This window comes from Nicotiana tabacum, chromosome 24, assembly GCF_000715075.1.
Source record: "Nicotiana tabacum cultivar K326 chromosome 24, ASM71507v2, whole genome shotgun sequence".
In the NCBI taxonomy this organism is placed as follows: domain Eukaryota; kingdom Viridiplantae; phylum Streptophyta; class Magnoliopsida; order Solanales; family Solanaceae; genus Nicotiana; species Nicotiana tabacum.
The window spans coordinates 93645245-93660385 of record NC_134103.1 but is presented as its reverse complement, the minus strand read 5'-3'; the positions used below and the strand labels follow the sequence as shown (position 1 = coordinate 93660385).

At 35.9% G+C, this 15141-nt stretch overlaps 1 protein-coding gene across 3 annotated transcripts; it reads right to left on the bottom strand.

Moving 5' to 3' along the window:
- LOC107807061 (uncharacterized) lies at positions 1–14650 on the bottom strand. Of its 3 annotated transcripts, none has more exons than XM_016631348.2 (17): positions 14421–14650; positions 13959–14096; positions 12102–12147; positions 11595–11758; positions 11355–11472; positions 11172–11254; positions 9421–9480; positions 8957–9193; positions 7978–8074; positions 4599–4649; positions 4353–4433; positions 3544–3615; positions 2707–2769; positions 1599–1751; positions 687–744; positions 509–561; positions 1–421 (listed from the first exon to the last, which is right to left on the bottom strand). In XM_016631348.2, exons 2-17 carry the CDS (start codon positions 14057–14059, stop codon positions 344–346), a joined length of 1515 nt encoding a protein of 504 aa, XP_016486834.2. In that variant the 5' UTR covers positions 14060–14096; positions 14421–14650; the 3' UTR covers positions 1–343. The 3 variants fall into 3 exon arrangements, with proteins under 3 accessions (XP_016486834.2, XP_016486833.2, XP_075103912.1); XM_016631347.2 differs by having other exon boundaries at positions 13959–14103; positions 14421–14556; XM_075247811.1 differs by lacking the exon at positions 14421–14650 and adding an exon at positions 14185–14297 and having other exon boundaries at positions 13959–14103.
- Positions 14651–15141: the final 491 nt, after the last annotated feature.

The following is a 15141-nucleotide window of genomic DNA, read 5'->3' as shown; positions in this document are numbered from 1 at the left end:
CACTCGATAAAACGTATATATTGCCGTTAACCATACCAACAAAAAGTCGAAATATAAGAAATATTGGGTCCGAATACAGCTGCAATTAAGATCTCAGCAGTTTCAATACACCTATTCAACAGAAGAGAAGCCTGTATCTGCCGACCCTAAAGATTGCCTTGCCTAAGTTACCACTACTTGCTGTGTCTTGATATAGTGATTATTCCAATAGAGTCACATTGTACTGAATATTGAAATGTCGCTCCTGCTTTCTTTGTCATGTCCATTCTCCTCAATTGTACATAGAATTTAGAACCCTTTCCGGCTCCACGTATCGCCTTCAGGAATGTGGAAGTCCCCATGGTCACTCAATTTGAGAGAATGCACCAGAGAGAAAATTCTGGCACAATGATTGAGAAGCTGTTTCTATTCTTGTCAGATCCTACAGGAATACAGAAAAAAACTACTGAACTTGATGGAGAAATATAATGCTTCAAAATCAAGTGACATCTCCAGTAAAAATTCTTACCTTTCCTTCAAATCTAATTATAAGAGGTCCTTTTCTTGATCCCCGATAACCTCCTTCATATCAGCGGAAATAAGAATGATTTAATATGTTAAAGAAAAGGAAGGAAAAAGGAAAAAAAGTGGGAATAAGTGGTGGGCTATACAAGTCATTAATCTTGTAAATGATATGAAGAAATTACCAATGTTCATATCAGGATATTGAAGGCAAACCTTTGATAGAGGTTGAGCAATTTCAACCTGCAACTCATGGGAAGCAAGTTGTAATTGATAATTTTCAGAGACAATATGTTAGTAACTAAAACAAGTTAACAGGAGAGAATTTGATAAGACATATCATAAAACTCACTTAAAAGTGGAAAACCAAGACTATAGAATCGATAAGATTGCACCCCATAGTTTTAGAAGGTAACCTATACGTTTTCCAAATCGAGGAAGTAAAATACTATACAGAATATTGTTGACTATGTGACATAAGGATCAGAAGCTCGCTGTGATGATGACTATCTGGGTATAGTCACTCTGATCTGATGCCTTTTTGGCTGCAAGAATTCCTTCCCAATGCTTCATTCACTTGATTTGTGAGTCATAATTGCTCTGACAAGGGTTGTACCGGATTTCTCACTCCACTACTATTAGGCACATCTAGAACTAGGACACAAGTGACAAGTGATGAAATATCCTTTTTGTCAGTAAGGACAAACCTTTTCAGGAGAATGTTAAAGCATAATTTTGGTAAAACAAGGATAAGAGTTCCTATAAAATGGCTCACAAGCAACTGGATCGAGCTGCTCAAGTATCTTTTAATGAAAGAAACATGAAGTTCTACCACCCCAGGAGTTTAGAAGAAACGAAACTTGAAAGGTCACTTAGTAATGCATCTGGATAAAGAGTTTAAGAGATGCATATGAATAATATGATACATCAATCAACTACTCCTCGATCTCAAACTCGTTAGGCTTAAGGATATATATTGATAAGTAAGAAACCTTGATTTCTGCAATTACAGAGGACCGGAAAGATCATACATCAATAAGCAAAGGAATCCAATAAGGAAAACACAGAAAATTTAAGAAAGGTTCCACGGAACTCACATCGGAAAGAGTTGTTGCCAAGCATTTTGAAACAAATGGTGCCATCAATACCAGGTCAGCATTTGATTTTGCTGATTCAATCAGACAATCCCATTGCAGGTCCAGCTCAGCAACATTTGTGGCAGTGAGAACGATCACGTTACCACACTTGATCTACAAAAGAGAACACACATGCTCAAAATAAAAGATCAACCTTCAACTTCATAGGTATCTTAAACTCACACATCAAAGAGAAACTAGATGAATATAATACTAAGACATAGCTCCATGTAATCAAAAGAATGAATATAAGAGAGAAATGAGAATAGGAGAAGGAAATGAGGCAAAAATAAAGCTGAGTTCACTATAAGTGATCTGTTACTTCCGAGTAATTATGCGCACAGACAATTCAGGAAAAATAGAATAACTTAATAGCGCTATGTAAGAACATTCAAAATGACTTTCACACAGTACAGATCCATTCTTTCCACTTCCTAAAATCATCAGAGCTCGAAGCCACCGACTCTTTCTCCATTTCTTTTTATATAAAGTTATCTATTTTGAACTTGAAAGGCCAATGAAACAGTAGCTATGCCAGGGATAGTTTTGGTAAAACAGAAGTACTGCAACAGTCATTAGAGGTATCAAGAATAAAAACATACCTCAACCAAAGAGCAAAAGCAAGTATAAGAAGAGAAAATAATTTGCAGAGGGTGAAAATGAAGAAATTTTTCTTCATGACAAACAAGAGAATGCTAGAGTCCACTGGTTTACTAATAGGACTTCAGGTAATGCCCAATTCACAGTACACAGTGGAGGATTGATCCATTGATAGATACCTAAGATATATGTCGACAAAAAAATGTATAGACCAAAAGAAAAGACCATCACAGCATACATACAAAAACCAACATCTAAAATAAATTTGCTTTTCCTTTATGGATAAGTGGACCATGGTTTCAAACTGGACATGAAGATTTTTATTACTATATGATAAAAACTCGGGAAACATGGATCGCTTGAGAATAAAATCCAATAATGTTACGCAGTTTACACATAAGGAGGGAATCAAATTAGAGAAGAAAATAATCATAATAACCATAAATTCTTGGATAATGCCTCCACATACCAAAGGCACAGGCAGCTGTTCATGATGCAATAATTCTGTAATACCCTCAGGCAACTGTGCCATCTGCAATAGGACAGGAAACAATAATTTAATTCTAAGTTTCTAACAGGCAGAGAAGCTCTAATTGTTTTGAATGTTAGAAATCATAAATTTAATGACATTTGAAAAATATAAATAACACCTTCTCCCTGATACTTATATATTATTTTAGTGTCTGATTTATTGCACTATTTTCCACCTTTCAGAGTCAGATTATCTTGTACATTAGCTACACTATGGTGCATGATACGTTTATCTTGTGCAGTATATATTATCGACTCAGTCCATGTGATTTCATTCCCCCAGCAGATAAACAAGAAATGAATTTGCAAAGACTGATTCACCCTGTAGCACTAAGAGAACTAGTTTTCCTGTATTCTCCTTCTTCAGCTGGTATTAGACATTAAATCATTTTTTTAAGTTGCTAGGGTCCTCCAATGTTTAGCGTTTTGTCTATAAAGACAATACGGAATAGGCTCAACATTTCAATCATCAACAAATGAAGATGCAGAAATGCAATTTCTGAAGTTCAAGGAAGAACAATAACACTTCTGGTCTAGTGAACCCAAGGAGCTCCAGTGTTTCCTTTTCAATCAACACCGAACCCAAAGTAAGGAGCTTTTCTGCCAAATTTCTTAATTTCTATCAACAGGTAAAAACTCAAAATCGAATTTCTCGTCACGCTCTTTAATTACCATAGGTACTACAGAAACTATTGCTATTCTTGTCCACTCTTGCATATATATGTGTAATGAAAACTTCAGGCCCAGCGGAATTTAGGAATGACTATGGTTTAACCTCGTTCTTGTCGCTGGTGCATTTCTCATCAATCAGGTGCCTTAGATGTTCTTCAAATTCTTCATCAGGAGCCTGCAAAATGAACTTATGAGAAGATTAGAGACACTGATACATTACTCCAAAGTGGAGTATTAAAATAACAGTTTTAAAAGAATGTTCCATCAGCAGCATGACTTGGAAAAGACTGTTGCATCTTTCAGATATGTTGGACATGACCCAGGGATAGCACATTTCAAAAGAAGTTTGTGGATTTGTTTATATTTAATACACATTCTATGCATTTTATATATTTATAAACCAGAAAAGAAAACTGTATACAAAAAGCTAGTCAGATATTATACATTATTAAACATAATTATGGAATCAGACATCTAGGTAACTTTATCTTGGTAAATTAGTAACAAGATTTCTTCCATCCATCTCTTTGTCGTGTTTTTTTTTTCATCTCAATTTAATGATGGTAACTTGACCTTCCAGCCCAAAAGAAAAGAAATAAAAGTAACAAATTGCAGCTTCAAATATGCGCTTTATTATATGCACAAATAGACACTAAATCCCAAAGGTAAAAGAAAAACATAAAACAAAACCGATGGGGCATCTGATGCACATTCCACCAAGCGTGTGACATGTGCCATGTCAGACAAAGACATGGAAAAATATAAGTATAGCAGAGAGAGCTTTCAGGTAATATCTTACTAGCAATACAAATTTGTGAAGCCTGCTGAAAGGGATGATTTATTTGAAAGCTATTTTCACGAAGTCATGCAACATGAAATAGCAGAAGAATCCAGTAAATCTATATTACATACCATGCGAACACCAAAAGCTTTTGCAACTCCTGCTACTGTGACATCCGAATGCAATGGACCCACCCCACCATATATAAATACCTGTAGAGAGATCAATTTCGGAATAGATATGTCAACACAGGTGGACAGAACTCTACCTCTCGCGCACTCACACATATAACAGACTGGTGCATATATATCAAATAAGCCCTATAGAAGCAATGAAACAATTAAATAAATGCATCCATGCAGTAGAAAAACATTTACCATGTCGTCCGTCGACTTCCGCCTCTCAACTTCCTCGGCCACAGAATCTATCTAAATATGAAAAGAATGTTATCAGAACAAAAGCTAGCATAAAGTTCCTCTTATAAATGCAAGGTCCATCAAAGATTTAAGTATCAAGGTGGGAAATTGAGCAGAAACTGACTTCAACTTAATGGGACTTATCAAGATGAAGAAACATTGTAAAATGGGACCTCAACTACTGTAAAATGTTTGCAGTAGTGAGGAAGTTGAAAGCACTAAAGAGGAAGCTGAAAGCCTTGAACTCTCAGGCTTTTCATAATATTGTTACTGAAGCAAATGAGAACAGGATAATACTAAAGTAGGCACAAGTCCAACTTCATAGGTGCCCATCCAATCTAGAGTATCAACAAGCAGAAAGTGCAGCTTATCACAGGTTTAGGAAATCTTCATCTCTAGCTGAAATGTACTTACAACAAAGAAGCAAGGCAACATGGATTAAGTTGGGTGATGATAACACCAGTTACTTTTACTCAGTCATCAAGCATCGGAAGCTAAAGCAAGCAACTACACAGCTTAGAGACAGTAGTGGTAATTGGCAAACTGACCCTGATACCATAGCTGGAATGTTTGTTGATTATTATGAAGACCTACTAGGGAGGAAACCAAATGGTAGGATACATGCAGTAAGAGGGATCCTAGACAATGGTCCACTGCTCTTAGTGACTCAACAACTGGAGATAATGAAGCCATTTACTGAGAAAGAAGTTAAACAGGCTATGTTTCAAATTGACAGCAATTAGAGCCCTGGTCCGGATGGCTATGGGAGTGGATTCTATAAATCAGCTTGGTCAATAATAGGAAGGGATGTCTCTGATGCTGTGTTGGAATTTTTCCAAACTGGGAAGATGTTGAGATAAATTAACTCAACTAATATAGCCCTAGTTCCTTAGGTGGAAGTACCAGAAAATGCAACTCAATATAGACCTATTACTTGCTGTAATGTCATCTATAAGAGCATTTCCAAAATGATTTGTGAGAGACTAAAACCAGCAGTGCATCATATAGTGTCAGCTAGCCAATCAGCTTTTGTACAGGGTAGGTCTATGATGCACAATGTGCTAATCTGCCATGACCTACTAAGGCACTACAACAGGAAAACATCTCCAAGATGCTTAATGAAGATAGATCTTAGGAAAGCTTACGACATGGTGAGCTGGGAATTTTTGGAGGAAGCATTGATAGGTTTTGGGTTCCCTAACAGATTCATACAATGGATTATGGTATGTGTGACTACCACTATGTTCACAGTAACGATAAATGGAGAGGGTCATGGCTACTTTGCAGGGAAGAGAGGATTGAGACAAGGAGATCCAATATCTCCCTTGTTATTTGTTTTAGTTATGGAATACCTCTCTAGAACTTTGAAGATTATCAGCAGGTTGCCTGATTTTAGATTCCATCCTATGTGCAAGGAGTTACAGCTGACACATCTCATCTTTGCAGATGATCTGGTGATTTTTTGTAAAGGTACTGAGAACTCAGTAAATAGAGTTATGGAAGCATTAGATCACTTCAGCAAAGTCTCAGGCCTTATTGCCAATATGGAAAAATCCAGCATGTTTCTAGTTGGAGTAGAAGAAGGAGTCAGGGACATGCTGTTAGCAAAAAAAGGATTTGCACTGGGCACATTTCCTATCAGGTACTTAGGTTTACCTCTATCACCAAGGAAATGGAACAAGATTGATTGCCAAATGCTGATAAGGAAGATCACACATAGGATAACTGTCACATACTCTAAGCAGTTGTCTTATGCAAGGAGATTACAAATTGTTAATGCAGTGCTCTTTTCTATACATAGTTTCTGGGGGGCTGTCTTTATTCTACCCCAAAGTGTGTTAAAAGAGGTGGATAAACTATGTAGAGAATATTTGTGGGGGAAGACTGAGGGACAGAAGAAAGTAGCATTGGTTGCATGGGAGAAAGTTTGCTGCCCAGAGAAACTAGGAGGTCTGAATGTGAAAGGCTGCAAAATATGGAACATGGCATCAGTAGGAAAGTTACTGTGGCAGTTGGTAATGAACAAAGAGTTCCTTTGGGTGAGATGGGTTCATGGTGTTTATATGAAAGCTGACCATAATATTTGGACACACAGTCATCCTATGGATAGTAGTTGGTATTGGAGGAAGTTAAACTCCCTAAAAGGAGAGATGCAAGGATGGTATTCACAAGACAGATACATACTAACTTCAGGAGGTCGCTACTCTATAACCAACAGTTATCTTGCTATGATAAATCAGCAACCACGACTAGAAATAGCAGACTTGGTATGGACTGCTTTGGCTCTACCTCGCCACAGATTTGTCATGTGGTTGGCAATTCAAGGGAGACTACTTACCAAAGACAGACTAATAGGGATGCAAATCCCTGTGGAAAACATAAATTGCAGCTTGTGCGAAGAAGAGCAGCTGGAAACAAAGGAGCATTTGTTTGTCGACCGGGCTGGATCAAAGCAGTTAGACAAGAGATCAACCAGTGGATAGGACAGTCAGTACAGGAAGGAGATTTCAAGCTGATGCTGGAAATGATTAAAAGGAAACATTGGAAGCAGTTTAAAAAGAGGTGATAGCAGCAGTTAATGGAGCAGTGATATACCACACTTGGAGAGCTCGGAATTTTAAAATCTTTCAAGGAAAAAATGTAAATAGAATAGAGATAGTAACACAAATATAGAGGGAAATTACAGAAAGAGTAGAACATATGAGGATGTCAAAGAAAGCTTATAGGTGTAGGAGTTTTGTCCAACGGCTACTATGTAATTAGATATTGGTGAGTTGGGGGCCTCGAACTGTGGACAGACTAAGGTTGCCTTATAAGTGTAATTGTTTTGATGTTAATGGTAATTTTACATTGTTACCAAAAAAAAAAGATGAAGAAACATGATGCTGCTCCAGGAAAGTAACACGACAGACCTTTCTACCTAGAAGTTGGCTCGGCATGGTCGAGAGAATATTTCAATTGCTAGGAGATCATGAAGCTTGTTACAAAGATTCAAAGCTTTTCTTTATCATTTTGGGAGTCACTCTATAAAGTTTATAACTCAATCTGCTTTGTAGTTGTTAGTTGATTTAAATGTGCATCAACTTGCAAGAATTTATTCCCTTTATTGTTTTGGCTGCAAGCTGGATTGCTGCAAAAGATGAAGAACGGAATGCAGGGCAAAAGGAAAAAAAAGGAAGAAAACAATCCAAAAAGAAAAAATGGAAGAATGGCTCACTTTTCTAGTATCTATCAGAAACGCAACTTCCAATGGAAAATTAATGTCAAGCTCATGCTTACCACATAAGTTGAAAAAGAAGCAAAAATTACACAAGTTGTTAAGTCATAACATATTACTCACGTCATTTCGAGTCACAGCAAGCAGCGATACAGCCCAACCAATGGAATGGAGCTTTCTACACAACAAAGACCACAACTTGTCCTCTACAGTGCCAAACCTGAGCTATGGAACCAAGATAAACATACCTGATAAGCAAGCAACTACAAATAGGCAAATAGCAGAATACCATAGTAAGGGTCATAGCACATGTAAATATTTATTTGGTACCAATTTCTCTGCCAAAGATATACTATGTGCAAACTGAAAGATTTTGTTTATTGCATTACATATCTACTTTGACAAATGGAATCAAAAGAATTGAGGAAGCCTCTCCATGTTCAGCTGATCTCCTAATATACCTCAAAATTTGTTTAAATAACATGTCAACTAGACTCTATCACATGCCTGCCCTCACAGTGTAACTATCCTCATAAACTACCAAAAATATTCCACACAAATAAAGGATGGGAAACCTCCCAAATGAGTCTTGTGAAAATGAAAGGGCACTGCTGTTTATACACCAAAATAACCTCCTTGATGCCTGTTCAATTCTCGATTGAAAGTTTAACCTAGAGAGGAAAAATTAGTTTGAAATAGAGGATAACTCATTCTCAAAGATACGTTATTAACACTAGATTCCAGATAACTAGATGCATATAGAAGTGATCCAAGTCCGGACATCCCAAATGATTCAGTTGTATCTAAAAACAACACAAGCATAATTCAAGTTGAATATCCAACAAGAAGAGAATCAGAAAGTAAAATATATGCTCCCGACAGATTGACTTGAACTTCTAAAGAAGAATACCGCGAAACATAAATCAAGAAGAGTTGTATAAGGAACTTATCAGAAAATAGATAAAAAAGAACAGATGTACTTGGGATAAGAGATTGGCTCAAAATGCACCATAACTCAGATATAATGACAAGAAGCCTCAGAAGAACATGTCACCATAATACAAGGAGCATCAGATTTAAAGGTGTAGAAACAATAACTTACAAAATTTCATCACCCACAGCTATGACTGAAGCAGTAAGCACACTATCGGAATTCAAATCCTTGAATTTAAGTCCATTGCTAATGGAAGATAATTGCTTCTTTGCCCTTCCAGCTCTTTCCAGCCTTCCATCAGGAAGTAAATAAGCTGGTTTAAACTTTTCTTCACTGTTGTTGCTGTTACTGATGCACAACAGTGCATTAGGAACAGTGTCATGAATGCTCCCTATTGAAGTATACCTATGAAATCAGTGAAATAGAATGTTCAAATAAATGCAGGTGCACCTCTATAAGTAAGATGGACTAGAAAAGAAAAAAGTTATTACTACCACTTCACATGAGTAAATATGTCATAGTTTTAGTATAAATCTCGAAAACAATGATAAAGGAAAGTGGTTCATCCTTTTCATGCAGCAGAATAAAGAACCAATATAAAAAAAATTGAAGCAACATAACAAAAAAGTTACCCCTGATCATAAAGGCTGCAGTACCGAACCTCGCATACCAAAAGGAAGGCCCATACATCTCTGCCATATCAAACTTAAGAGGTTAGTCATTTTGTTTGCCAAAACAAGCACAAGAATAGACAACTGCTTTTCAAAAGAAAAATAGCTAGATGAACATCTTCCATGGAAAAGTCAAATAAAACTCTGCCAAAGGTAAAACAGGAGATGCTGTTAACTGAAATGGGTGAGCTATAAAAGAAAATGCCTACAGTAGAACTGCATGCAAAGAAATGAAACAATGCCTAAGAACTTGTTCTTTGTCTATTGCATGAGTCAGATTATATTGGCTCGGGTTTTCCCATTTATTGATTATTGGAAAGAAAAGGGCCTAAATGGAGCAAAATGGATAGTGAAGATTCATATAGCTGACCACAACAAGCTTGGATTAAGGTGTTGTTTGTTATTGTTGTTGAGTCGTTCCATTAAAATTGTCTACGTCCCTTCTTGGTGCTAGCAAAGAAGTGAAAACATAATTCTAAGTCCTACTTGTAAGCGGACTAAGTTATCCCGGGATAATAATCCCAGGATTATAATCCCTGGATTATTTTATCCCACTTGGGAGGTGGGATAAAATAATCCCAAGTTTGATGGGATAAGGTGGTATATCCAGTATTAAGTCTGGGATTAAATTTATACCATGTTTGGTTGATCGTATAAATTTATCTCTCCTGGGATAAATTTATACCATCAACCAAACATGGTATAAATTTAATCCCTTACCTTATCCCACCTTATCCCGCGTACCAAACGAACCCTAAGTAAAACTATAAAAGGCCAAGTATAGACCTTATTTTATCAGTAAAAGACACTACAATCATAAAGCTTGATTAATGCTCACCTAAATACAATAGCCAAAAAGACCATCATCACTCGCCATGAGCAATAACAGATGCAATATTGATAGTACGTTAAAGCATATATGGCAGTGCACACATGAAGTAATTTTTAACATAGTAAATCGTTTCTTTGACTTGAACTTTAACCTTTTTTATTCCCTGGGCCTCACATTAAACTTTATATTCAAACAAAATAAATGCCAATTTCAAAAGCTAATCCAAGTAGTTTGAAATCCATCCCCATCCTCCCAGCTATGATTCAGAGGACCTTCTATGTTGATGCGTTTCATCAAAATAGCAGTTCTTTTATCCATAAATTTCTGAAAAATACTAATTTCCGCATTTAGGACATAATCTTAATATAACTCAAGCACTTTAGCATGTTTTGCAATTCCTTTTCCTTTAGCAAGTTCCTCTTTCTTTCTTTTTCCTTTCTCGTGATAACTGAGAAATCCCCTGTGAATTAGCTGGACCTAGCCCAATTGGCCCACACGTCCAAAACTCGCGGAAATATGGTCCTGCCCCGCTACACTGCTTCCAGTTAAATATCGGCTCCTTGTTAGAGGCAGGGTTTGAACTTGTGATGTGTGTTCTATCTACACATCTCGTGATGCGTCCTTACCACTGAAATCAAGCCTAGGGACCTATTATCCTTTAGCAATTTCTTGTTGGATTAATTGGTTTAAAATCCTAGATGCAGATGCAACCTTCGTTTTAATTCCTCGAACAAGTAAGTCTTAATGTTGATGCCGAATATCAAAGCATTCAAAAGCCACTGCTCCAGTACTCTCCAACTTTAGAGGCAATTATACATACTCCCACAGTAATACGATAAGAAGAATCGATATACGGAGGGTTTGTTAGGCAACATCCAACCTGTATGACCAATCCAAAATTGGATTCACCCTCATGAAAGCCGGCCACCCAGGTGAACTCGGCGAGAATTGCTCCTGGCCTACCTGATAGGCATGTAATATGCATCAGTCAGCCATATACCACATTTATCAAGATTTTGACAATCACCGAGCAGTTGGAAAAGTTTAATAGGAATTTTATTACCGCAGTAGGATCACCAATTCGGACACCAAGAAAAATAGCTCTAATTGGATTAGCCTTAAGCAGAGCCTCCAAACCTGATTTGAAGTCAAGGCGAATAATATCCATTTGCAAATTGTAACTGCTCAGAGAAGAAGGATCAGTTTAAATGATAATCAATGTAGTGGTGTCATTAGAGAGAATCAATCCTAATACGTTGTTCATATAGGAGGCACGAAAGACAAGTTATCATTTCTCACGTACGTGGCTGCAGTTTCATAGGTGAATGAATTGATTTCAGGGAAAGCAGACGCGCTCTCAAAATATATTGTCCGGATTGGAAATGTGTTTTCACCAACAACATCTTGTGAACAGCTTTCTTCAGCTCTATGCAAAAAATAGCCTGCTCTCAGTAGGTGAAGCAAAACCTGAATTGCAAAATCAAACATCACATATTTGGTTAAACACAACAGCAATAACTACTTGCCTCAAACCCAAACTAATTGGAGTCAGTTATATGAATTCTCTATACCCGTTCCACTCCATTTGAACGCTTTGAATTTCACTACTCAATAATTTGTCTTCGGAAATAATCTGCGATTATCTAGAACCAGAGATTCTCTAAATCTCTCACATATCCATACATTTTCGTACAGCGTCTAACCAAACTTAAAAGACTTCTTTCAAACACCAAATCTAATATGCATATTTGGTTAAACAACAAGGAAAAAGACTGAGAGTTTAGAGATGAGAAGCATGTAAGAAACTTACAGTAGAATCTTTCCCTCCATTGAAGCTCAATGCAACCTCTTGTATACTATTTAAGGGGTCGGGGTTACAAACAGAAGGGAAAAGGATGAGAAACACCAAACCAAGTACACCATATAAGAAAGTGCTAGTGACAACTACCAAATCAACTACTGTTCTTAGAATGATATTCCTTCTGTACCATTTTTTTCCATATTTTTTAAGTAGTTTCTCCAAAAAAGAATGACCGCTTTCTATAGAGGAAAATTGTGCCATTTCCAAAAGTTCAGATTAACAAATAATAATCAGCTACATATTATTGTATTCAATATTCTGAAGTATTATTTAGCATTGTACTACCATGGTTAATATAATAACTCATTGAAACTTTATTCTCTTAATTTCATGCAAAGTCACCTATTTACTGTTTGGACATCATGACATAGGGTTCTTAACTAAATAATGTGCTTTAAAATCATATGCACCACATACTACAAACTAAGGCATATAACATAAACTCACTGATTCTTCAGAAGTTCACTTGAGCACAATGCTACACTGAATCAATCAAGTCGTAGACAGACAACACTTCATCAAATACCATTAAATTAATGACAGAAATTAAAAAAACATTTGAAACTTTGTCCCTAATGACAGCCAGTTGACCTTAATTTACTACTAACACAAACACTCATATTTTCGAGTTTAAAGATGTAAACATCATTATTGTTCTTTTATGCTTAGACCATGTTTGTTTGTCTCATAAAACCTTAAGAGTGAAGTTCAAATTTCCAACTACAACTTACTTAAAAAGAACTAATAGCACCACACAAAAGCATGACAGTAAGCAATTAATGCAGTATTGACCTATTCCGTACTGGTAACAGATTATAATTCTCAAACTTCTATCCTTCCTTCCGCTCAGCAATCATTTATCAGATCGATTCGACTATAAAACTAATCTCCCAGTAAATACCTATATCCAACTAAATTATACCCATCACTTGAACTAGATTGCAATCAAGTATGCATGAAACTCTGCTCGGGTAGCAGAATTTAAAATGCTGCTCTTGAGAATAGCAACATTTCTTCCTATTAGTCAATCAGTAGCTAGGAGGAGGAACCAATCTTACTAAAAGCATTCCTAGAAAGCCCTCTAGTTTGTCTGCTTCAAGCTTTCGACCTATGCAATTGTCCCAATTTACATGTTGAAATTGTAACTTAACAACGGGCCATTTTTAGGACATTTAGTATGGAGAAAAAAATTTCATAATGAAATCATTTTGTAGTGCTGGAAACTGGAAACTGTTTTCCAAGGAAAATATATTCCAACAAATATACCATGGTCTTACTTCATACTACCTTCTTTCAACCTACACTTGGATTTCATGTCTAACGCTCAAAACATATGACCAAAACGTTATCATCATTATCCTATCCTCCGCCATGTACAATTATCATGTGTCACCTAATTTTTACCCAACCAAACACTAGAAAATAACCCAGAAAAGATAACCTAAACTAAAATATGAAAACATGTTCCACATAGCTAACGCAAGTGGCTTAGGGCTAAGCCAGGAATTTTCCCAAGGGCGTTCAAACTTGAAAGAATTAAAAAAATCACCGACAAAGGGTGTTCAATATATGTTATATACCTTTATAACCTAATGTTTTACCTATATATACAGTGTTATTTTCCGACGAAGGGTGATCAATTACATAGTATAGCTTCGCCCCTGGCTAACGCACATATTGTTCTATATTCAAGTTTATCGACAAGTTAAGTATCATTATACAGTGCAACTAAGGAAAAATGTTGAAATCAATTCACATAGCAAGAAGAAGACCCTCAAAAAGACAAGAGGAAAAAGAGAAGCTTACGAATAAAGAGTGAGCGCTCTTTGAATAACGTATATTGCATTAGTATACTTTGTCTTCAATCTACTGTCCTCACATTCTCTAATTGCTTTATCAATCTCCATCTACTCTTCACAATAACTGAACCTTTCTGCACAGAAGCTAAAAACTAGACAACCCATATATCAATATCTCTGAATTTTTACAACTAAGCATGTATATCAATAGATAAATAAAAAGCCCTTCTTACACAGATTTATAGAAGAAAATGGATCTCTGCAGAAATAAATATACAACTAATACTTCCTCTGTCCCAATGTATTGGAGCTAAATCAACAAAGATTAGTTCGAATTTTTTAGTAAATTCTATGTACTTGGAAACTACAGAAAAATTATGTACCAATATGGTAAAACATACATTTTTACTGTCACCAACAAATGAGAAGAAAATTGAAAAGATGAAACTTTTTAACAGTGAAAATTTACCTGGAGTTCAAGGGCTCAATCAGAAAGGTGAATGGCTTTAAAAAAAAAAAAACAGAAGAAAATTTGCTAGGTAGACACGAGGAAGATTTTGGTATTCATATCTAATTTTTTTTAAAGAGAAGTGGAAATGTGATTTTGCAATAGTGCAAGAAGCTTCTTTTTGATTGTCAGTCAAAGTCAAACAGTAGCCAGCAAGAAAGGTACGGATAACTGAATATAAGATTCTACCCATCTGGAACATGGATCGGCTAAAAATTTCTTTTATTGGAAAATGATAGGAGTAGTGTATAGCCGAAAAAAAAAAAATATATATATATATATATATATATATATATATATATATATATATTATCTATGTTATATATAAAAATTATACAAATTTTATACATATTTTCAGCTATCGAATATAAATAATTTCTTACGCATGCTAAAAATAAAAAAAGTTTATTTCTTTTTCTTTTTCTTTTTCCCAATTCAGTTCATATGATAAGATAGATACTATTGGAATATACTTTAGGGTGTGTTTGGTATTGAAAAAAATTTTCTTGAAAAATAAATAATTTTCTTACTATACTCTATAGTGTTTGATTAGTTAGCAGATTTTTTTCCTTGAAAATATATAATCTAGACAAACGCTATGAAAGATGAAATGGGTGAGGACGGGAAAGGAGTGAAGGGGCGGCAGGGGAGAAGTGGATGGAGGGTTGAGTTGGGTTGGGTC

Bases quoted from the DNA above. Each gene is read 5' to 3' on its own strand.
- LOC107807061 (XM_016631348.2), bottom strand. From the start codon at position 14,059: ATGGAGATTGATAAAGCAATTAGAGAATGTGAGGACAGTAGATTGAAG. The intron at 11,473-11,594 runs GTACGTGAGAAA...TTCTCTGAGCAG, and splicing joins ACCTATGAAACTGCAGCCAC to TTACAATTTGCAAATGGATA. The intron at 562-686 runs GTAATTTCTTCA...GCTGATATGAAG, and splicing joins ATATCCTGATATGAACATTG to GAGGTTATCGGGGATCAAGA.